General features: G+C 46.9%; 1 protein-coding gene across 1 annotated transcript in view; it reads left to right on the forward strand.

Moving 5' to 3' along the window:
• Window positions 1–23,439, forward strand: part of LOC144179665 (ceramide synthase 1-like) — a 67,711-nt gene that overhangs the window by 36,429 nt on the left and 7,843 nt on the right. The window contains exons 5-6 of the mRNA XM_077708105.1: window positions 3,448–3,595; window positions 6,583–6,731. Coding sequence (XP_077564231.1) covers window positions 3,448–3,595; window positions 6,583–6,731 — 297 coding nt within the window. The remainder of the gene's footprint in view (window positions 1–3,447; window positions 3,596–6,582; window positions 6,732–23,439) is intronic.

Raw genomic sequence — 23,439 nt, forward strand, 5'->3', positions numbered from 1 at the left:
GTTCTGTGTATTCAAAACTGATATTGGAATGTGTACTTGACCTTTTAAATTGCTTTAATTATAATATTTTAAGCTCACAAGACGATGTATTAAATTTCCCTACCTGCTCCAAATCAAGATTCTTCTGCTCCAAAATCGAAATTTTGCTGCTCCGAAAACTGCTCCCAAATCTCTTTGGGCTGTCTCACCCCTGCAGAATCAATCACTGTTTGTCCCGCCATTCTTAGGGCTTTAAAAAGAATGTGCCCTACATTTAAGCGCAAATAGCTTGTTCGGCAAGCTGAAGAGCTCTGCCTTATTTGCGTTTGCTTTTGCTGCCCTCCGCCAATCACAGAGCTGTCTGGTATGACATCATAGGTTCTGTTGCAGGAAATGAGCTAGTGGGTCGCATGGCCATTCCCTTTTTTCCTAACTATGTAGCTTATTTGAGCGAAGTTTACGTTAAAAGTGGTGTCAGTATGATTCTAACGAGGCAATCTTTTGAATGAACCAAACTTGTGTTTTCTCTTCGTGGCTCCTTTAATTAAGGCGCAGTTGCCATGCTCTATGGTGTATTTGATGGCTTTAATTAAGCCTGAAAGACTCTGTGTTATGGGAGTACCACCCCATGGCGAAGCGGCTCTGAAGCCAGCACAGAACAAAACAATCAAAACCTTTTCGGAATGGTGGCAAGCGAGCTCTCGACAACTGATTAGACTGACTGCTGCTGCTCCAACGAGGGGATGACCGCGGGCTGTGCAAACACCACTTAGTGTGCGCACACGAAACCGGCCCAATGACAGTGTGAGTAGCATTTAAGAGATGGCGCTAGGCTGCCATGCGCCTGGTGTGCCCGGATACACCGCGCTCTCTGCCAAAGGGAGTGGTGGTGAATGTGTGCATCTTTGCAGGTTTCTTGAGCAGGCGGCTTCTGCCATTGCATTTTTGGGGGTTCGAGGATTATGCAAGGAAAAGAAAAAAAAGTTTTGGCAGTTCACATTAGGGGTGCGGGCATTACGCGAGTGCGAGCATTATGCGAGTAATCACAGGATCTATCTGTCTTAGGCATTCTTTAGGCACGAAAAGCAATCGCCAATGTGTGGTCGTGCTGCTGGCCGCTTTCCTAGTTCACCCAGCACGAAAAGTACTTCCTATACTTGGATTTATGCTTTACAATAAAACTTTCGGTTTATTTTAATTCCTTGGTGCCTGTATTAACTTCACTGACTCTTCTCTCGCATTTAATTGGCCTTAGATTTTCTGCTAGCGTACCAGTCAGTGAAGCGTCACATGTGCGCTTGTGTGGAACTACTTTGATTTCACAGACTTTACTAAGCTTGATACAGTCCACAAACTGACAAACTAAAGCCACATTTTTCTGGCACAAACCTTGTCGTGGCTTAGTTTTAACTGAGTGAAGGAGCTGCGATGACGCGCCGGTGGCCCGGCTGACTGACTCTGTCGGAGGCTGAGTGAGCCGCACAGTCAAGCCAAGCCTGCCTCAAGTAAGCGGCGTACGAAACGTCACCGGAATTTGACAAGGAGGATGAAGAAAGGAGGACAGCACTTTTGAGTTTATTTTTCTACAAAATAAAGTCGTGTAAACGCACCCAGAGTGGTCGAAACGTGGCCCATGGACTCCAGGCTACAATTTGCACTAGTAATCCCACAACGTTTACAATTCACTTCAGTGGCCCTTTAATGCCAGGAGCAGCTGGACAAGCAAATTTATGAAGAACGAGGAATTACTGCTGCCTCAGTTACGTGTGTCATATACAACGTCTTCTGCCAGGTATGTGGTGCTCTGTCTTTTGCACCTGTGCGATAGCATCGGCGTCAAATTATTTGTTGGGATTTTCCTTCGTAAACTTACCTGTGGGATGCAATCGGGGTTGCATTAGAGTCGTGCAGATACGGTAAATGCACAGATTTTGCGGTGACATTATCGTAGGCTGCTGTTAAACCATTAGGCAGGTTGCCACTACAAAAGTGGGTTTGTTAATGGCTTCTGATATGTGTGGTCTAGCGCGCAGTGCATTGGACACAGTTTAGTATAAAGCAGCATCTTCAGCCTTGTCAGAGGGGAGTGGGTGCCAAACTAGAATGGTTTTTGTTCACGTCAACTGTACTTTGACATTGCCATCAGTGGTGGAGGTGAAAATCGTGCGCTGTTATGTAGCCGAAGCTGTACCGACCTCTCGTTTAATCATGTAGTCAGGCCTTGCTGTTTGCAAAGAGGTGACCAACAACAGCTTGAATGTCAGCAATTTGCCAATTAACAGGAAACAATGTCGCAGCAAAGCAAAGAGCAGCTGCAAAAAAAAATGTCAAGAAAGCTTTGTTGAGAGGTGGTTGGTAAGGGCAACGTAAGGTCATTTCTTGGTACGCACACGGCATTGACATGGCCACACAGCACTTGCCAAGATCGCAAGGAGGGGTCCTGAGGCTGTGTCAAGCAGCGATTTGAAGAAAATGCTAATTACTCAGCTTTTGCACTATACGAAATTGCACATTCATCTTTCTGCTCTATACCGAGCAAAATTCTCATCAAATGAAGAAGAGAAAAGCTTTGTGGCCACGACTGCCATTGTTTGTGGTTCACCTGTACAACATTGCCACTTTGCACCCAAACTGTGCTCCCAGCGTGTGGGCATCAATCCTTCATTGCTTTAAGGAATAGAATAATGCGCCGTCGCTATTCTCACTGCCCTCGCGCAGCACCGAACTGCCAAGAGACCCTGCCCACAATGGGTTCAGGAGCGAGCCACGACTCTTGCCACCACACGTGTATGGCATCAGTCACTTAACAGGGATGCGCTAGCTTTCATAGTAGAGGGGTTTGTTATGCGGACAACCGCGATACAAACACTGCACTGCACTCCGCACCTAGCCCCTGGGGCATACAACCGTCAGCGTGTGGCCAGCCCGTCTTCGGGCGACAGTTAGCGTCCGCCAGCGTATGCACTGAGGTAGGAGAAGGGCGCTCAGCTGTGGCCGCTATACATTTCAAGCCACTGGGCTCGACTGGGCGGCATCGGCACTCATCTGCTCACCTTAGACAGCATAAGCGGGAACGCGGGCTACCCCGCTATTGGAACGGGGAATGCCCGGAAACTCACCGGACATCCTAGATAGCGCGCTGACGCATTCAAGGCATGCGTGAATCAACACGGTGGGTGCCGTGACCCACGCTTGAGGGAAACAACAAGCAATGCAAGAACGGCCAAAAGTGGTCGAAAGGCGTTTACGTACCTGTGCGCTGCGCTTCTGGCGGCGGTCTCCCCGGTGGTCTCTCTTGCACGCCCCCCATCGCCCCATACGGAGAGGAGGGAGGCATGCGAGGGTCACTTCCACCCCACCAGGGAGGAGGGCGTCGCTAGCGCCTCCTCGCCCCGGGTGGAGGGGTTTGGTCCCCACAAGCACCGCCACTTGTCTTCTTCTCTCTCCCCCTCCCCCTGATTGAACCAGGTTTGTGATGCGGCTGCACTACTACCCGCGCAAGGTGATGTACGCGGCCAGCACGGGCCTCTTTGTCAAGCAGGTGTTCCCCTCCCACTACCTCTTCTTCCTGGCCCTGCTGTCGGTGCTGCTGCTCATGAACCTCTACTGGTTCGCCGTGAGTCCTCCTCCTCCTCCCAGGCTTCTTTTTTACGTCTGCAAGATTTCTTGTCTGCTAGCATTTTCTAGACGCAGTGTCTAGAGTACAACGCTCTAGCTCAGCGCTGCATCCATGGAGACTGTGCCGTCCGATGCCATTTGAGGTTTTAATACTAGTCCTGCACAGGCCAGAGCGTCTGGTGTTTGTTGGGGTTTCCGTCATCGTTTCAAAGACGGTTGTCTGAGTTTGGCTCTTGCCTCGTTTACTTTCTTTCACATCTCTAGTTTCAATTATAATTTTCATGGCTTAGGTTAGCTTTCGGTGTTTTAAATGGTTGCTTTCTGATTGTTAGGTTATACGTTATGTTAGGTAGAGGGAAGTACTGCTTGACGGAACATGTTTTTGCGAAAAGCCTGTGGACATGGCTTTAGTGGAGTGCATATACAGTCGAATCTCATTACTTCGTACTTGAAGGGGCTCAAAAATTTGTTTGAATTAAAAGCAGTTCGAACTAAAGAAAGCTCATTGAATTGATGACCCACCTGCAGTGGCATGTGGGCCATGAGCGAGCACACGAGTGGGAAGCACACAAAGATTTATTCGTGCGTATTGGCATTTCAAACTACACCGTACCCGTACCATAAATACCGCTCGACCGATTCACCAACCCAACTCATGAGAGACCATAACATCCCAACCTTAGAATTCAGACGTAAAATCCAAAGATTAAAATTTCTTTATCTTCTCAAGAATAATAAATTGTCAATGAGACCAGAACAATATATCCAACCACTCACCGCTCGCAGAACACGACACCGGCATGCCGACTCCCTAACGCCCTTCAATGCTAGAACTAACATTTTCAAATTCTCCTTTTTCCCGCGCACTGTAACCGAATGGAATCAATTACCAGCGTCATTTGTAAATAGCATTGACTCAATTGACCATATTGTATCTTGACCTGTATTGTTAAAGTGTTAAATTTCTTTCATATTCATTGTTTGAGTTATGGCCTTAATCTTCGCGCTTTTCATGTTCTTGAACTTCTGTTGTCCATATTACGAGCTTTGTAATTACGTCCCTCCTGCTTGGGCTCTTCACTGGGCCTGCAGTATTATGTAAATAAATAAATAAATAATTAACAAAAGTGGTCAGTTATGCGTGCCTTCGTTTCAGGTCCTTTGGTGGGTGATATGTTCCCCAGTGTTTCACGGGCACACTCTGAACTAGGCAAAACCCGTGGCACCTCAGTGCGCAAAGAACGACGACCACAACTTTCCGCTGCCATGACTTTTTTTCTGCAAGTGTGCCGCCGGAGCTCCCACCACCATAGAGTTTCATACAATAATAACTAGAGGGGAAACTGGCGCTAGTGTCAACGCGAACATGGCAGCGGCGCTTACGCTTCAATGGAAATGATGGGTAGTTCAGGAACCGGATTGCGTAGGATCAGAACAGGCTTATGGCTGCACAAATGGTGTTTTTTTGACAAAGAAACTCTTATTGCCCGGTCCTCCGTTTACAAATTACATGGCAAACAAGAAAGTTGGTGACCAAAAACTGGTTTTGTACAAAATAAAACGGTGTGTTTAAATAAAAAGCAGACGCAGAGTCGAGGAGGTTTGTGGAGCAGGTTTGCCATTTGCCGCCAACTACAACAGGACACGGACTTCTTTTAAAAACTATTTGTAAAAGTTTCGGCACTTTTAGTTTGCGATACTCAGAAAAGTTTTGTGCTCATAAAAAAAAGATACCGATTACCTTTGCAGAAGTTATTCTTGCCTGAATTAGCGACATTCATCAAGCTGCGTTCCTATCAGCCGCCGGTACTGCTGGTCTACACTGTATGAGCCGGCATTCGCACGGAAGGTGTGGCTGTTCGAAGCAATTCGCAACCGTCGTCAGCTTCGAAAATACATTGCTCTGCCGAATGAGCAGCGCCACAACTCCTAATTCACAGACAACTTCGCCGCACAGAGTGCCGTCATTTGTGTTTTAGTGCTCGCTGTGCCGGCAATGGATTGAAAACCCAACCCAATTTGCAACTCTGGTTATAAAACATTCCACTCAGGGCAGCGTCAGTGCGCGTGCAGCACGCAGTTCAAGGAGAAACGTATTTTTGATAGCTTTTTCCAACACCCCGCGTAGGCAAATGCGTTCATGTAAATCCAAAACGAAAACGAAACTGCCTGCAATCCATAGTAACTTCCACAAGCCGTCGAGCGCCAATCCTAATCCAGAACTACCCATCACGCCCATTGAAGCATATGATCGCAGTGCCAGATTCCTCTCTAGTTGTTATTGTATGAAGCTCTATGCCCGCCACGGCTGCACTGCACTCTCACCTCGGAGGAGAGGGAGGAGGAGTCTAGTCCGGCCGTGCCCCAGCCACTCAGAAAATCGCCACGCGATTTGAGCCATTTTCTGATTGCAGCATTTTAAATCAACCGTCGCGGATGAGTTACCAGGTGTTTTCGGCCATTGAAATACATATAACTTTGCTGGGACCGCAGTGTTAGTTTGGATGAATCGGAAGTTCGAATTAAGTGTGTTCAGATTAATGAGATTTGACTGTAGTCCATCGGGTGGCACTCTAGGCACAGCTCTTTTTTAAAATGCTAAAGCATGGAGGTAGTGCTGCTATTGCCAATTTTATTCATTGCAACATTGCCTTTGCTGCCGTTGATGCAGTGACCAGTCCCTGATCATTATCTAACGGTAACCAAGGTGATGGAAAAAGATAACATTGGTGGAGTGGACACGGCAGCCATTTCTTTACTTTGCTCCAGTAGTTCAGGCCAATTAAGGGGGCCGGGAAGACAAAATACCACTTCGTTCAGTTTGAAAGAACTAAGCCTTGGGTTACTCACGCAGCTCCATCAGGGCCATGAAAGATGTTTTTTTTTAACTGGAAAAAAACAAAAAGAATAGTGAAAAACTTTCAAAGTTCGCACTATGATTACTTACTATGACCTGACCCCGTGGGTATGCTGCTGTCTCTGCAGCTGATTGTGCTGTTCACGGTGCGTGTGCTGACGGGCGACATCCAAGAGCTGGACGACACGCGAGAGTACGACGTGGCCGAGAAGCTGCGCAGTGGCGCCCCCACCACCACCAGCAGCAGTACCAGCAGCAGCAACGGACGGCATCTAGTGTGAGTGCCGACACTGAACTTTGACCTTTGTACTAGTTGCGGAGAGGTTGTATCGAAGGGGAATGCCAAGTGTCACGTACTCTGGTAGTCTACTTTGAGCTTGTCTGCTTCATGTCCTCAGGCTTGCATCATAGAATTCTCTGGGAGGCCTTTTTCGTTTTCCTTATTAACTCGCAGCGGAGCTGATTAGTTTTGCAACTTTGCACCCGTAGACCTTTGCACAAAAATGCCAGGCAGGAATTGGGGTGGTGCACTTGCCTGCCGCTACTGAAGTGATGGGTCGTGAGTGACAGACGAACTTACTACACAGCGCCTCATGCTTGACCTAAGTATGAAAGGATAACATTGCACACCGCACGTCGCACCTATATTTACGCACACGCAAAGCAACCATCTAAAGACTTGGTAAGAGAGGCTCGCTAGAGAAAACAACAAAGAGACATAAAATATGCAACAGCAAGGAAAATTTGGAGTCACGAAAAGTCAGACTGTAGAAACAATGTCACGCAGGCATCTCACTGCATTCAACGTTGTCACTTATAGTGGTTACATAAAGAGGCCCGGCGGTCGGATCTTTCTGGTTGGTGCAGCATCTCTGGCCTCTGCCGTCAGGAGGAACATTTGATGCGTGGAGGAGGCACTTGTCACCGTGTGTCAAAAAACGCCGTTCTGGTCGCGCTGGTCATGTTGGCCGTACTGACATTACTCCTTGGGGGCACAGTGGTCTCTCTTGTCTCGTCTGGGGCCTACCTACACCACGAGGCACTTCGAGACCTGTCTGGTCAGGGCCCGCAGGAACGGAAACCACGTGGACGACAGGACCCGGGATGTGCCGAGGTTGCTGATGGGACGTGAGGGTTTTGGTGACTGGCATGACCAAACCAAAAATTAAAGCCGTTCCACTCAATGTGAAAGCTGCTGGAAGTGCAGGGCATTGATTCACCATAAGGGGTTGTAGCACCGTTATCCGCTCACTGTTACCACCCAATGCAATTGAAATTTCCCGCCTTCGCAGTGCTTGCGCACCCCCTGCGTGAAGCAGCGCCAGCGGGAGTTCTGTTCTCCTTTTGCTTGCTTTTCCTCCCGCACGTGGTGGCGTTGCACCGCCACTTTTTTTCACTTACTATTGTAAAAACCAACCCAACGAGCGTTCCTAACTAAACGAACGTGGGCACTGGCGGTTAGTTACGTATACAGTCTACGCCCGTTACAATACGGAAAAAAACGTCCGCTGTAGCCAAAGTATGTAGTATCCGACGGGGGGGTTACTGTGACTGATATTGCACATACGTAGTACATACACTTCGTTCTTTCTACACGCCTGCAGCACCTCTGCACAGTGTTCGTGCGAGAGCAAAGAATCACCTAAAGGCCGTTTCCAAAGCTTAACACCAGCACTTGGAAAAGGCCTAGCGCATGTGGTCAAGCGTGTAAAGACCATGATAACCTGAGCAAATGAAGCAAGAATATAACTAGGCGCAATTATTAACCAGCTATAAAACACCAGTCGTGGCCATCAGAATTAGCTAGGCTCTTTTAAATCCCTTCATGACAAAGCAGGTTTTCCCGCAACCGTTCGTCAAACAAATCGGATCGCTGCCGGACGTTCCCCCAAGGTAGCTTCCACATTTTTTAACGATTTTAGTCTTGTCATTGAAACGGCTGTTATGAAATAATCTGGTGACGGTGTGGGCCTGCTCTCTACGGCATGCCAAGGAATGAGGCACACTGCGGTTGTGTGAAAGAACTGTTTACTTACATCCTCCAACGCGCTGTCGCCCGTCCGGGCATACACACGCACACATCAGCACCAAAAACACACTGCGTCTCGACCCCCAGTCCCCGCGCGCGGTTCTTCACCCACCGCCTGCTCCTTCACCTCTCTGCCCGCTGCCCCGTGTCCGCTAGCGCCATCCCTCGGGCGCCGACGTCTCCAAGTCTTGCGGCCCGGTACCGCACGGCAGGCGAGGAGGGCGAGGGAAGGGGGCTCAAGGCGAGGGGCCCTGAGCAACGCCCTCCAGCCCAGAAGGCATTGCGCCGAGGCACCCCCCACAACGGACAGCTGTGAAATCGAAAGTTAGACCAGTTGGACTGCGCACAGTTACTGGCAGATTGCACACAATAGATGGAATGGTAAGGATGCATGCGTGGGAATAATAAAGACCGAACTTCACTGAACCAGAGTTTAGTCACATCGTATCACATCACATCGTACCACGCAGGTACCGCAGCACATGACCACAGTGAGAAAACACGTAGCGACGATGCTATGTGAACGGATTTGGGTGTCTGCCAACCTGTAAAACCTAGAGTTCTTGGAGAGTCCTCAGAGAATTGTGGGAACTTGGGGAATTTTTACATTTTACATTCTCAATCTGGGGAAACTAATGCACATATATATATATTTTTAGACGGGGAAAAAATGTACTGATGGATGTGTGGGTGATGTGGCCAGTGCAACGGTGCAATCCTTGCTCTCAGATAATAGCGTTCTGGGCTCAGCAATGACCTCCCCTTGTCTCTGCTATTTCTCAGGCCGCAGTAGCACATGCACCCTTATGCGATTCTTCTAGTGGCGAGGCGTAGCATGTCTGCTCAAGTAATACTTCTAGAATGGCTGGCAAACTGAGGATGCATTCCTCACAACGATGAGTAAATATTTACCTACTTACCTTGTTGGTTTTCTTTTCTTTTTACTGTGACGTCAGCCTTGTGCCCGGTTTTGCAGGCAAGGTCTTCTAAACCTGATTGATAATTCTGTTCCCGCTTGGAAGTTGGGGAGATGAGGTGGCCATTGCTTAGATGCCAAAGTTGTTGCACAGTAAAAATCGACTAGAGTATAAACACGCAAGAACCATAGTTGGGGGCAACTTTCTGACGCAATGAAGGGAAAGCATTGGGGTGGAGCTAACTGCTCTGTGTTACTGTGCCAAAGTAGTTCCCAAAAAGTCGGTCTCGGTTTTCGCTTGGTTGATCTGCAATTGCTGCAGTTCGTTTCTTTGCACAAGGTTCATGGTTGAGTGCGCTGAACCGCAATTACCGAGCATATCATTGGTGCCTCCTTCTCTATGCTTTGCCTGCTTCAGCGGCACATAATGCAATTAAGCAGCCACCACTACCAGGGACGAGCAAGTTAACTCTTTCGTTACCGCGGGAAAATTGACCAATTTTTAGGGGTCCAAGAAAACATTTTTTTTGTCTGCTAAAACAATGGTTAGGCACTAATTACAGGAACACAAAATTCAAATTATTTAACTGCCTTTCCAATAACGCCAGTTTTTTAAATGTTTTCATATATCATAGCGAAAAAAATATTAAAATCAAAATTTTTCTCAAAATGTCGAAAAAAAATGATAAAAAAAGGAGCTGTGTATAACAAACCACCGGTAGTAGAAAAAAATTAGAATGCACATTTTGTAGGCAAACATTTCAAAAACATGCCCTAGAAAAAATGTCGACGTGCGCAGAACAGTTTTTCAGGTATAAAAAAACAATGTTAGCACGCGCGGTGCTCATGTCATGCGGTGAAGCCCAACCTCCAATTCAAAATGTGCAATTTCAGATGGTTCCCTGGAAGAACTCTGGTGGTTTCACATTACCAGAGGCACCAATTTGCCCCCACATAACGTAAAAACATCCTGTCAATGACTGACTTTGCATTTACAGCCAGCAAAATATTTGGGACAAGCATGCGATGCAGAAAAACATGCATGAAGTTGAAAACGGAACTCTGTGGTTGACGTTTGTTGACGTTCACGGTCAGTTATCTCTCAAAACATAAAGCTGAGCTTTATTATCAACTTCTGACTCGCAATTGTAGCCTTGCTTGCAGAAATGAGGTGCGATGTGCTGTAATCGTGCCCTGCAAACTTTGGCTGAGTAGCTGTTGCGCGATAAAAAAGATCAACACAACGAGCCTCCTTCATTGCAGCGCCACCTAACATTTTTGAAATGAAACGTACAAAAACTTATCGGAGACACCGTCCGAATAGACAGTTCAACTAAGCAGCAACACTACACCCCTGGAGATACCCTTGTATGGAAATGAAACTGGAAGGCGAACAACTGGCAGTGTAAGGCCGGTTTGAAGCGCTGTCCTCGTTGGAACAGATATCTGGTGACTGGGTGAGATCATCTGACTTGCATCTGAAGTTCTTATTCCAGAAATTGGGTTAGGGTGGGGGGAAATCAGGAGCAGCATGCTTTGTTCAAAGATCAGTCCCGGACGCTCAAGGCGCAATGGCAGGTAGCCTTAAAGTTGGGTAACTGCATAGTAGCACTAATTATGAATTTCGTGATGCAGAAACGAAACCGAAACGGTTGTAAACTGTTCGCGAATGGTGCTGGGGTAAGTAGAACTACCACACAACTTAGAATAACGTGCGCGAAGGCAATAAAACTGCCTAAAATCATAAAGTAGCTTTGCAAACAGGCACTGCTTGACATTTTCAGCCGATTTCTGGGATTATTACTGTCAGAGTGCAAACCTGACGTTTGAAAATTGTTTTCTGGTTCATCATTCATGCCCTAATAACAAAAAACAAACGCTGATGCAGAATAATTACGAGTGGCACTCATTCTTCGTTGGTAGCAGTGACGCGCAATGACCACGCCCCTTTTCCACACCCAGGTGATTTTTTTTTGTTCACTTTTTTGTTCCAAAAATGAAAACAAAACTTATTTTGAACCATTCTCCGTACCTTTGGCTGTATTGCCACAGAAAGTTGTTGCTGAGTATAGGTACTTTGCTAGGTCAAGAGTTTTTCTGGGTCTCTTGATTTGCTAATTTGCTTCTATGCATTTCATCTCCATTTTGTGCCATGACTTGTCTGATTACGAATGCCGTTCTTTTAGTTATTTTTTAACGGTGACTTTTCGTGTTCGGGAAAGAATTGTGGAATCAGCATAGTTAGTAGTTGATACACCTTAGTCTCCATCAAGCAATCTCTGCTGGCTAGCCATTTAACACTTTGTGACATGCGTTCAAAGAAGCGTGGTTCAAATCGTCATACTCTTTGGAAGCTGTTAATCGCCTGTCCTGATGTTGTGCACGTACAAGTCCCTAAGAAAGGCCAGGGTTCTTACAGGAACACAGACCACTCTTGCATCGCAGCCCGAAGCAACAGTGCTTCTAAGTGCAGAGCACTTTAGGGGCTCGCCTTGTCGTCGTAGCTTGCTCGCTGGACCCAAGTAGAACCACACGACATTCCATCGTCATGGCATAACCCAGAGGCTAAGAAATCCAAGCAGTTTATATAGCCATAAGCGTTCGAAACTCGTGATCTGCTGGCGCTTGTCATACATCTCACCGTTGTTTAATGCAAAGGAAACTGTAGGTACATTTGAGGCAAAATATACGTAATTAATCGTCAACACCCGCGTTCCTTTAGTTAAGAACGCCCGTTGGGTTGGTTTTTACGATAGTAAGCAAAAAGAAGTGGCAGTGCAATGCCGGCACGTGCGGGAGGAAAAGCAAGCACAAAAAGAACAAAACTCCTGCTGGCGCAGTTCAGGCAGGGGGCGTGCGAGTGAAGGCAGGAAATTTGGGTTTGCATTGGGTGGTAGCAGTGAGCGGATAACAGCACTACAGCCCATTGTGCTGAATCACTGGTCTGCATTTTCAACAGCTTTCATATTGAAAGTATGTAATGGCTTTAATTTTTTTTGTTGTTGTCTCTTCGTTGCCTGGATTTTTCAACTAGTCATTGTTGTTCTGCAGCTTTGTACACCAGTATGACTACCACTCAATCTCAGTTAGCCAGGCAGCATATTTGCCAAAATCATTCGTAATGAGAGCAGTATTGTGACTTTGAAACACCTGTGTGCTGAGATTTCGGCACTTGTTAGGACACCCGGTGGTGTTACATCGGGGAAGGTGTACAAGTACCAATCTCCGTCATGCCGAGGTAGCGTAGTGGGCGAGCGGCTTGCAGTGAAGTTGCCTCCGTTCCGACGATGAAGAGCTGAAGCCCTACTTAACTTGTTTAATGCATGGCGAGTAGAGAAAGATGCAGGAAGCAGCACACTAGCGGGCTTACAACATAACTCGAATGGGCAGAGAAACATTCTCCACGGTGGCCCAGGATGCACTGGCCTGGGCGCGCCAAAGGGTGGGAATATACACACAGAATTGCCAGCCATCGACAAAAGTACAGCGTGTTGCACACGACACCAAGAAGTGCAAATACACAAAACACCTTACATGAGTATTGGGACGGTTTCAGAAGCCTGTGCACGCTATGTTGGAGAGAGGGAGGGGGAAGGGCAGGGTCCAACGCTTGCGTGCCATTTGTAGATGATCTGTTGGAACACACGTTGCTGGAGTTGAATTCTGCCGGTTCTTGCTGCCGCCGCGAGTGTGATTCACTGTCCCCGAGGGCCAGAGGTTCCAGAGAGTGGCTCCAACGTGTCACACAGAGAACGTCCCCCCCATGCACAAAACTTAGCCGGCGTATCTTGCGCGCACAGAGCTGTGCCAAAGCACCTCGTGCTGAATCGTAACAGTGGTCAAAAGTTATCCGGAGCCCTCCACTACGGCATGCCTTACAGTCCAGGTGTAGCCGCGGCACGTTAAATTCCACAATCAGTGAAACTGTTTGCAAATGTACGATCAAGTTCACTTGATCACAAGGAACATTCTTGTGCCCTGGAATAGTACCCAAAAATCCTACTGTGCCCAGGGATCCCTGCCATGCCCAGGAATAGCACCAAATGAGTCCCTAGTATGACAAGAGATGCCTACTACAGCCTACGCCCGTTACAACGGACCCTCTTAATCCGGAAAAAAACGTCCGCTGTAGCCGAAGTATGCAGTGTCCGATCGAGGGCAGGGGGAGGGTTATATGAGTGCAAAAGTGGGTACTTCGACCGGTATTGCATATGCATACTGCAGACAGTTCTCTCTACATGCCTGCAGCACCTCTGCGCAGTGTTGGCGCAAGGGCAAAGAATCACCTAAAGACCGTTTACAAATCGTAGCACCAGCACCTGGAAAAGGCGTAGCGCATGTGGTCAAGTGTGTAAAGACGCATGATAAGCTGAGCTAATAAAGCAAGAATATAACCAGGAGCAATTATTAACCAGCCACAAAAATCAGTCGTGGCCATCAGAATTAGCTAGGCTCTTTTAAATCCCTTCACGACGAGGCAGGTTTTCCCGAAACCGTTCGTCAAACAAATTGGATCGCTGCTGACGCTCCCCCAAGGCAGCTGCCACATTTATTATTTTAGTTTGGTCATTGAAACAACTGATACGAAATAATCAGATGGACAGCTGCGAAATCAAAAGTTAGATCAGTTGGACTGCGCACGGCCACTGGAAGATTGCACACAGTGCATGGAAACCAACCCCTCCCCCCCTCCCCCCCCCCCTACTTGAGGCATTTCTAACCTTTTTCACCGAACAGAACAGGAACGATGCATGCGTGGGAATAATAAAGACCGAACTTCACTGAACCTGAGTTCTTCATTACATTAAAAAAAAAAAAAACTGTGACGAGGGTAGATTTGACTCCGGGCGGACCACTTTGCATATTCAATAGCGCTGTTGTTCAATCTCACCGGAGTCGCATTTATCGGCAGCGGCCTTGTTCTTGACGGTCGAGCGGACCATCTGCTTGGACAGGCCTGTACTTGTGGCGACGTCGGCCTGTTTTTACCCATCTTCGACAGCGTTAATTATGCTTAATTTTATCCGACAGTGAAATCAGCTGACCGGCCGCTCATGCTGCTGGTCGCACAAAAAAAGAAAGAAAGCAAGGCCACTGGCACTGGCTTCGCTTGGCTGCACCAACAACCCGGCTGCCAACATTGTTGCCAGGCATAACAGTTTTCTTGCCAAACTAAACAAAGAAAAAGCAGATCGGGTGCTGGCCCTGCGGAAGTCCGCTATAAACATTTAGTCAAAACAATTTTCGCCTAAAATTTAGTCTGTTGTAGCCGATAGTCTGCTCTAGCCGGATCCATTATCAGCAGAATGGACTCCCTTTAAAATGGATGAGGACCAGACAAACCAGCAGAAATGGTCTGTTGTAACCGGAAGTTCGTTGTTGCCGAATTTGCTATATCGAGTGTAGACTGTTTGCCTAGGAACCATATTGGGCAGAGGAATATGGTGCCCAAGGAACGCATTGCACCATGTTCAGGGATCTCTACTATCCTCAAGAAAGCTGCCGTGTCCAGGAATAACTGGTGCCCCAGGGATCCTACTGTGCCCAGGCATCCCTTTCATGTTTAGGACTCTTATTCTGCTTAAAAATAGTGCGTGGAGATCCCTAGCATTTTGATTGATTGTAGGGTTTAACGCGCCGACGCAACGAAGGCGATGAGGCGCGCCGTAGTGGAGGGCTCCGGATTAATTTTGACCACCTGGGGATCTTTATCGTGCGCCGAAATCTCGTACACACGGGCGTTTTTGCTTTTCGCCTCCATCAGAAAAGCGGCCGCCGCGGCCGGGAATCGAACCCGCGACCTCGTGCTCAGCAGCGCAACGCCTTAGCCACTGAGCCACCGCGGCGGGTCCCCTAGCATTTTCAAGAAGCCTATTGGGCCCCGGAACAGTTCCTGGGATCCCTACTGTGCCCAGGTGCTTTATTGTGTCCAGTAATGTGCCTACGTTTTCCATTGTGCCCAGGCATCCGTTTCATCTTTAGGACACCTATTGTGCTTAAAAATAGTGCCTGGAGATCCATACTATTTTCAGGAAGCCTATTAGGCCGTAGAACAGTTCGTGGAACCCCTACCGTCAAAAGTGGAAGTGCTGCTCTATTTGCTCCAACCTGCTTGGAGTCACTCGTCACAATTTCCTGGTCTACACCTTGGGGTGCGGGTAATGCGCAAACTTTGACCCGAAATGCAACTTCACTGCACAGCGTGCACCATGGTGCATGCGTTTGGCACCAGCCGTCATTGCAATCTTTCCACTTGGTGTAAAAAGCAAAAATTAAAGTGGTTTTTGTTTATTGGGATCCAGCATGTCCACCAGGATGAGATAACAGGCGATGCCCTTGCACAAGCGACAGCGGAGATGCTGTTAAAGCTAGCGTCTATCTACAAGTAAATCAGCTCCGTAGGCATCTTGCCCAATGCCGCCTGTTTCTTGGGGGAGGGGGACTGGGAGGAGGTGCGTCCCCTCCCCCATTCTCCCTCTGGGAAGGCCGCTGTTTACGCTAGAAAATACAAGTTGGTAAACACTGTGTGGAAGAACGTCCAGGGAGGCAACGGAGGAGGCCGTCGTGGATAGAAAGCAGATATATTTACACTATGTACAGAGAACCGGGTGCTATGCAGCCATCTTGACGCCTCGCCTGGTCGTCTTCTTCTTCTCCCGGGTACGTTCCGTTGAGCCCGGTAGCAGCCTCATCCTCGTCTTCCTCAAAAGTTCCAACATTCTCCCGCCCGAGAAGTGTTCTCGTACAGGGATAAAACGATTTGATGAAGGCACTGCCCGCGTCCTTGCGAATGTTGTTGGTCCGTTCATGTTCAGCCGGTGACTTGGTTTCTTTTTTTCTGATCTTCGGCCTTCTCTTTCTTCTGAACTTCGATTTTCTTCTTACTTTCGGTCTATGTTTCTTCGTGATGAGTACGGAAGGTGATGAGTCACAGTAAAATCTTTTGCTGTAGGTCAGAGTGGGCGCTGACTTCAGATGTAGCTTCCTTGATGCCTTGAATTTATAAACGACATGATGGTTGCAACCTTGAATGCCTACACCCTGTGCAGCGTATGCCTTCGCAGTACGACGTTCTCCAGATTTCCTCGATTTCCAAACACTTCTAGTCGCCTTGTTAGTCATGAATGTCACCTTGCTGACGGCAGTATTTTTATCGGGCTCGTTTTCTGGACAAGAGGATGCGTAGAATTTAACAGTGTACCTCAAGCTGACGTGGACGTCTGCGGTTTTTGAGGGGTCCGAGTCTTTACGCTCAGGGCGTTCAAGCCGTTCGTATCTTGCGGCCCGGTCAACGTGGTGAAGTGGCTGCTGTTGCACTTTTGTCTTGGTCGCATGTCTCACGCCGTATACGCACTCCCGTCGCAGTCGCACATCCGAAATATGGTTAGGCTTCTCTTTAAGTGATGACTTGTTATTGTTCGGTGTAGTTTGTTCTACGTTTGTCTGTACTCCACGAGCATCTAAATTTACTTCCTTGTTTTGAATGTCCTGCTGGGTATAGTCTGCACGTACATATCTTGTGACCGCAGGGAAGTTCTCAAGTGCTTCAGGCGAGTAGGCTTTGCCAGAAATGCCCTCCGAAGCCCATTCGTCATTCACGACGTTCTCATCAGGTGCGTATGCGGTCGACATGGATTGCGATGATTCGTTCTGGCTTTCTTTCCGCTGCTGATGTGGTGTTTCCAGTATCACGGCGTCTTCAGGTCTCGTAGAGGGCTTCATAGTTGTCTGGAATATCTGAAGCGCCGTCTCAGCCGAGTGGTTATTCCTAGCGGCATATGGTGTCGGGGCTGGGGATGCAGGCCTGCTTGAACCTTCCTGAAGTCGATGTCCTATTACTGGAACGCACATTGATGTCATTGTAGTAGTTCGTTCGCGAAGTCTTATTTCCAGTAAGGCGATTATCCTGTGAGCTTCTTCTACCGACCCTAGAGCGTCGTCGTGTTGGCCGTCGATTCTGGTTCCGCATGCCAGGGCATCCAATTTCTCGCTGATTGCAGCAAGTCGGTCGGCGCTGTGTTGGAGCCTGGCAGACGAAACAGCGGCCTCGACGTCCGTGGTTTGCTCCAGAGTAGGCGTTATTTCGGTGATGAGCGTCCGGTTGAAGTCTAGAAGGCTTTTTTGAGCAATCTGCAGCCGGTTCATCTGCCTCGACACCTCGTCCTCGCTTCGGGGTGAGCAATGCGGTCGAAGAGTAGATTTCCGCTCCATGGCTCACCTCGTCGTGGCGCTGGACGTCCCGGGTTTCGGCACCATGTGGAAGAACGTCCAGGGAGGCAACGGAGGAGGCCGTCGTTGATAGAAAGCAGATATATTTACACTGTGTACAGAGAACCGGGTGCTATGCAGCCATCTTGATGCCTCGCCTGGTCGTCTTCTTCTTCTCCCGGGTACGTTCTGTTGAGCCCGGTAGCAGCCTCATCCTCGTCTTCCTCAAAAGTTCCAACACACTGGTACATTCATTATTTGATTAAACATGGTGCATTTGCACGCTATTTTTGCTTAATTAGAAGCATGTATATTACTTGGTCAATAATGCGAATATTTTGTAAACGTGAACATCTAATTATTTTCACTTTCTCTGGAATCCAGCCAGGTTTAATTCAGATTGTTTCTAGTTTTCTATTTCTTCCTCTTAATTGCTTCCTCTTTCAGGTTCTTTTTCTTTGTCTATAGTCTTGTTAGGCGTAGATAAACTTTCTATCTTGGGTGCAAGACAGACCACTTCGCCTAGCTCTGGTCTTCTCTTGGTTATTTCTCTTGGCTGTAAAGGTGTTACTTTTCACTTGTCTGAAGTCTAGTTAGGTGCAGCTGTTTGAAGCATCGCTTATCTCTAGGTGTTTTTTGGTGATTGCTCTGTCAGCTGCGATGCTTTGATTGTGGGAACATATATTTTTCTAACTTGCTTTTCTGAAAAAGTGATCTGCTCAGTATTGATCGAATTTTCAGTAAAAGCCATTTAAATTTTTTTTGTGTGTTACCAGAAATGAAAAACTGCAAATAAATGACGTTCGGCTCTAGAAATCTGCTCCTAAACAGACTTAAACAGCTCTAAAATTCGCATTTTGGTGCTCCACAACTGCTCCAAAACTACCCTTTTACTTGCTGCAAAGCTGCATTATTCCTGCTCCCTGAGCTGCTCCAAAGGGTTCAAGGCCGCTTCGACCCCTGTATCATGAGTATCATGTCCAGGAACGTCATTGTGCTCAGGAATAGTCCCTAAGGATTCTACCATTCTCAGGGATCCCTGCCATGCTCAGGAACCGTGTTGTGTTCCTGGATCCCCATTGAGAAATTGCCCGTGGATCCTACTGTGTCCAGGGATCTGTATCAGGAACCCTATCGCGCCTAGGCATAGTGCCCAGAATCCCTAGCATGCTTAGGAAGCCTGTTGTGCCCTGGAATGGCTCCCAGGAATTCTATCACGCCCTGTAATTCCTGTCATTTCGAGGAACCTTATTGGGCCCAGGAAGAGTACCCAGAAATCCTACTTTGCCCAGTGATCCCTACCATGCCCTCGAGACCTATTGTGCCCAAGAATAGCACCCAGGAATCCCTTTCATGTCTAGGGCAGGAACCGTGCGCAGGAGCCATATTCTGCTGGGGAATAGTGCTGCAAGATCCTACTGCACCCGGGGATTCCTACCATACCAGGGAAACCTGTTGTGCCCGACTAGGGATCCCCCAGACAACACAAACACATCCTGAGCACATCCCGAGGACGTTCTGTTGAGAACATTATGATGTCCTCAGTACGTCCTCTTTTGATACTCAATTGGTACTAAAAATGTCCTATTGTCCGGCCTCGGGACATCCTCAGAACATCCTCAAAAGGAAGCTAAGGGTGATTAGAGTACATTCACAGGACTACTGTATGACGTCAGGACATTTTGTGGACTACTTTATAGCCCAGGAACTCAATTTTGCCCTGGAGTTAGCACCCAGAAATCTTGCCACACTGTTGGCTGCAATGGGGCCACACAGAGGCACGCATTGGCAGCCGGTTTACACACGTCCCAATTCTAGCCACCTTATTAGACGCTGTCAAAACAAGTGCAGCAGTCTAAACACACTCTGGTAGCATTTACTTAGAGAAACTTGGTGGGAGGGAGTATTGTTTTGTCCAGACAAATATGGGGCTCTTAAAATCTATTTCACGGTGGTTTTTGGAGGAACTGACGAGGTTGCCGATACAGCCTTTGGAGGTCGTATGTTGTTTGTTCCAAAGATGCTGCTCAAATTAGGATATGGACGGAGAGAAACGTTTTCACGGTAACGGACTCTTCTGGGCCACCAAACTCACGGCATGCTGTTGTAGCGAGCTGACGTAATTTCTTTGTGTGGAATTTCATTCGATGGGAGTGGCAGGTTGTATGATGTCACAGAGAAACTTTGAGTTACCAACAGTTCAAGCGCTTCTGCTGTCATAAGTCTGTGACAGTCTTCACGTCGCCTGTGGGACTGCTCAATTTTTGTCAAAGTTTTGTATCCCTGAGCCGGCATGCCTGCCCCCGTCGCTTTTCATTTCGAATGGCACACTTCCCTGTATTCTAGTACACCATAGTTGTGCTGCCCCACCATTTGCCAAGAATAAATACCTATGAGGCCAAAAACAAGTGTGCCGCAATGCAAGCAAGTAAATAATCCCTGCACACAAAAGCAGCACATTAGGAACACCTAGTCAGCCACATGTACTACATGTAAAACCCAATGAGGAAAGAAGTCGGCCAATCAAGTGACACAAAAAGCCAAGTCGCAAGCCAAGCGAAGTAAAAAGGGAGCACTTCCCAGCCTCACCATAGTGGTGCACCACTACAGCACTGGATTTATCTGTTGCAAGATATTTTAGTCTGAAAAATCTATAGCTGAAATGGCCCGTGGACCCAGTTGTAATGTGTGTATCATGCACCTTTTGTATCTCTTGAAATAGCTTACTTCAGCATCTGCGGCTGCTAAATTGAGGAGTTCTTGATTAAGGGTTGTGCAGTGAGCCTGAATGGCTAGCTGATCTAGAGTGCCTACATTATTTTCTGATAGGGCAACATTTTGCCATAAGCTGTGCCACAGCTTGTAAGCGCTCAGTACGTGCATTTCTTTAGGCAAGCAAGCATTTTTACGTTCAGAAATGATGGCCTGAACAGAAATGGGCTTTTACACTCCTTTTGTTAAAGGGGAGGTGCAGTGTATGAGTTTAAAGTGCAACAACTGTTATAATCCAACATTCGCATTTGCGAATGTTGCATTATAACAGTTGTGAAAGAGAACTTCGTCAAGGATTATAAAGGAGATTGTAAAAGGTTGAAGGAATTTATTAGGGGTTTGCAAATATCAAATAGTAACTTTCGAATCGAATATCGAATCAAATTCCTAAAAGAAGCCGAATATGGAATCAAACGTCGAATGTCAATTTTTATTTTTTTACAAACCTCGATTTTTTGTAAGTTTTGGTGCACAAACGGAAACTACTTTGTATGCTCGGGAGTCATGATGTTCTTTTTCAACCCGAAGAACGCACTTTTTAACTCTCACTCGCAGCAGTTCAGTTGCTTAGAGGAGCCATGAAGAGAAAATACAACTTCGTGTAATTTGAAAGAACTAGGATTCAGTATCTCAGTCAGCTCCATTACAGCCAAAAAGATGTTTTTTTAACAAAAAAAAACCAAGAAGTGTTTAAAAACTTTCAAATTTTGCGCCACAGTGACGTTTTATGAGCAAGAATGTTGTCATAGGGGCCAACAATAAAACATAATTTTCAGTGCGTTAACTGCACGTTAGCATTCAAGTGATGCGGTCAAATGGAACTAGAGGCCGCATTACAGGCGTCCAATCACGTGTCGTCGCGACAGGTCAGTTAGGCGGCCGCCAATCGCACAAACAAGGTTCCGTGACGCCATAGAAAAGTTGCGGGAAATTGGCTAGGGGGTCGCGACTGCTTCACATGTTTTCTTTAATATCTCCGTTATTTGTTCGAAGACTGCGATGATATTGGTATCATTGTTATCGGGACTAAGCAGTCTTTCTAATAAACCCAACTTGTATTTTGTCTTCATGGCTACTTTAAAGGAGCCATGAAGAGAAAACACAAGTTTGGTTCATTCAAAGATTGCCTCGTTAGAGTCATACTGATACCACTTTTAACGTAAACTTCGGACAAATAAGCTATATAATTAGGAGAAAAAAGGAATGACCATGCGACCCACTAGCTCATTTCCCGCAACAGAACCTATGATGTCATACCAGCCTGCTCTGCGATAGGCTGAGACCGGCAAAAGCAAATGCGAATTAGGCGGAGCTTATAAGCTTGCCGAATGAGCAATTCGTGCCTAAATAGGATGCATATTCATTTTACAGCAGTAAAAATGGTTAGGTAAACAGCAAAAGTTACGAAAATACACGTAAACATAGAAGTACCGATGCGCACTGCTGTTGGTACTGGGCGCACTATGCTTGTTTTAGCTGCACAGTAGTTCGACGCTTTGGAGTTAGTTGTCTTATACGACGCTGGCCGATTGGCGCTAGCGACGTTGCCTTACATGACCCTGTTTGTCAAGCATAAGCATACCCTATGTTTCACGAAGCGATTGCTTTCTACCGTAACAAAAACAAGCCAGGTGTAAATACGGTCAAAAACAAAGCAACGGCAGAGTGCTGAGTATGCTAGCGCCATCTGGGAGGTTTGACGGCAAGCAAGGCTGCAGAGCCGAATGACGCAGTGGAATTTCTTTTGTGCACGCGCCGTTATGACTTCATTGTAGACGTCACCAAAACACAGGATTTGGTGGGAGAATCAAAATTTTGACCTAAATTGATTAATTTCTCAGGGAATACGGCATCATTTGCTGCCACGCAAGCGCTGGGGCGGTATAAAACACGAAATCTTTTGCATAAAACAAACTGGTATTTTGTCTGGATGGCCTCTTTAACCCAGGGTTCGCACAGGTCCTTGAAAACCTTGAAAACCTTTGAATTTAGAAGTGTCAATTTCAAGGCCTTCAATGTCCTGGAATTTTTAAATGGTCCTTGAAAACCCTTGATTTTTCCTGAGAGAATCAATGGCCCTGTCTTTTCACAGGAATTTAAAGTGTTTGTCATGGATTTTAGGTGTTAACAAATGTGAAGAAACATTGTAACAATCAAGTTTCAGTGTATTGCGTGAAATTACAAGTTTGGTGGATTTTCATTATTACAAGGCAACATTGGGAGCAGGCACTTGTCAGTCCAATCCATATCACGACACAATCCAGTGAAAGCCAGCTTCTGTTCTCTATCATGCATCTTCCATCTAGTCTGTGGACGCTTGCTCATTTCATGTTTGCTGTGCCTCATACGCTCTATCTACGTTTGCTTATGGTGGATGTGTACATAGTTCATCCTGCTTTGAAGCAACACTTGCTCGATTTAATTTCAGCTGATACTCTTGCTGACAATGCAGGAGATGCAGGCAACATTAACTAAGTTTTGAAATCGAACAGCCTCAGCAAAACACCAAGGAAAAAGAAAAACCTCCAAATACCAGCCATGAAATAAACAAGAAATAAAGCTGGGGGACCATATACGAACCCGTTAGCACCTATCTAAATGCGTACTAATGTGCTTAGGTATTGTGCAATAAAAAACTTTTGCATTGTGTTGGCAAAGTTATAAATAATCCCAGATAAAACATTAGATGGGGACCTTGAAAATGTGTTTTCTGGTCCTTGAAAGTCCTTGAAAACCCTTGAATTTTTGCTTTTGAAGCCTGTACGAACCCTGCTTTAACCACTGTGAGGCAATACTTGAGGAATTAGGAGCGGTCACGAGACGCATTCGAAGAAAAAACGGCTTGCACTAAAGTTGCTGTACTGCAATCATAGGCAACGAGTAGACAACGCCTCGTAACTCCGAAGTTAGCACTTGGCAGGCATGAATAATATGACGCGAAAACACGGCACAATCACAATCACGGACCACGATAAAGCACTCCTTTGGAAGCACATGGGGAGCATGAACGATTAATTGCGGAAGGAAAATTCGCACTACAGTCGCCGTGCGCACGCCTAC

The sequence above is a fragment of the Haemaphysalis longicornis genome, unplaced genomic scaffold (assembly GCF_048455015.1).
Source record: "Haemaphysalis longicornis isolate Haplotype H1 unplaced genomic scaffold, Haemaphysalis longicornis Haplotype H1 scaffold_4, whole genome shotgun sequence".
NCBI lineage: Eukaryota > Metazoa > Arthropoda > Arachnida > Ixodida > Ixodidae > Haemaphysalis > Haemaphysalis longicornis.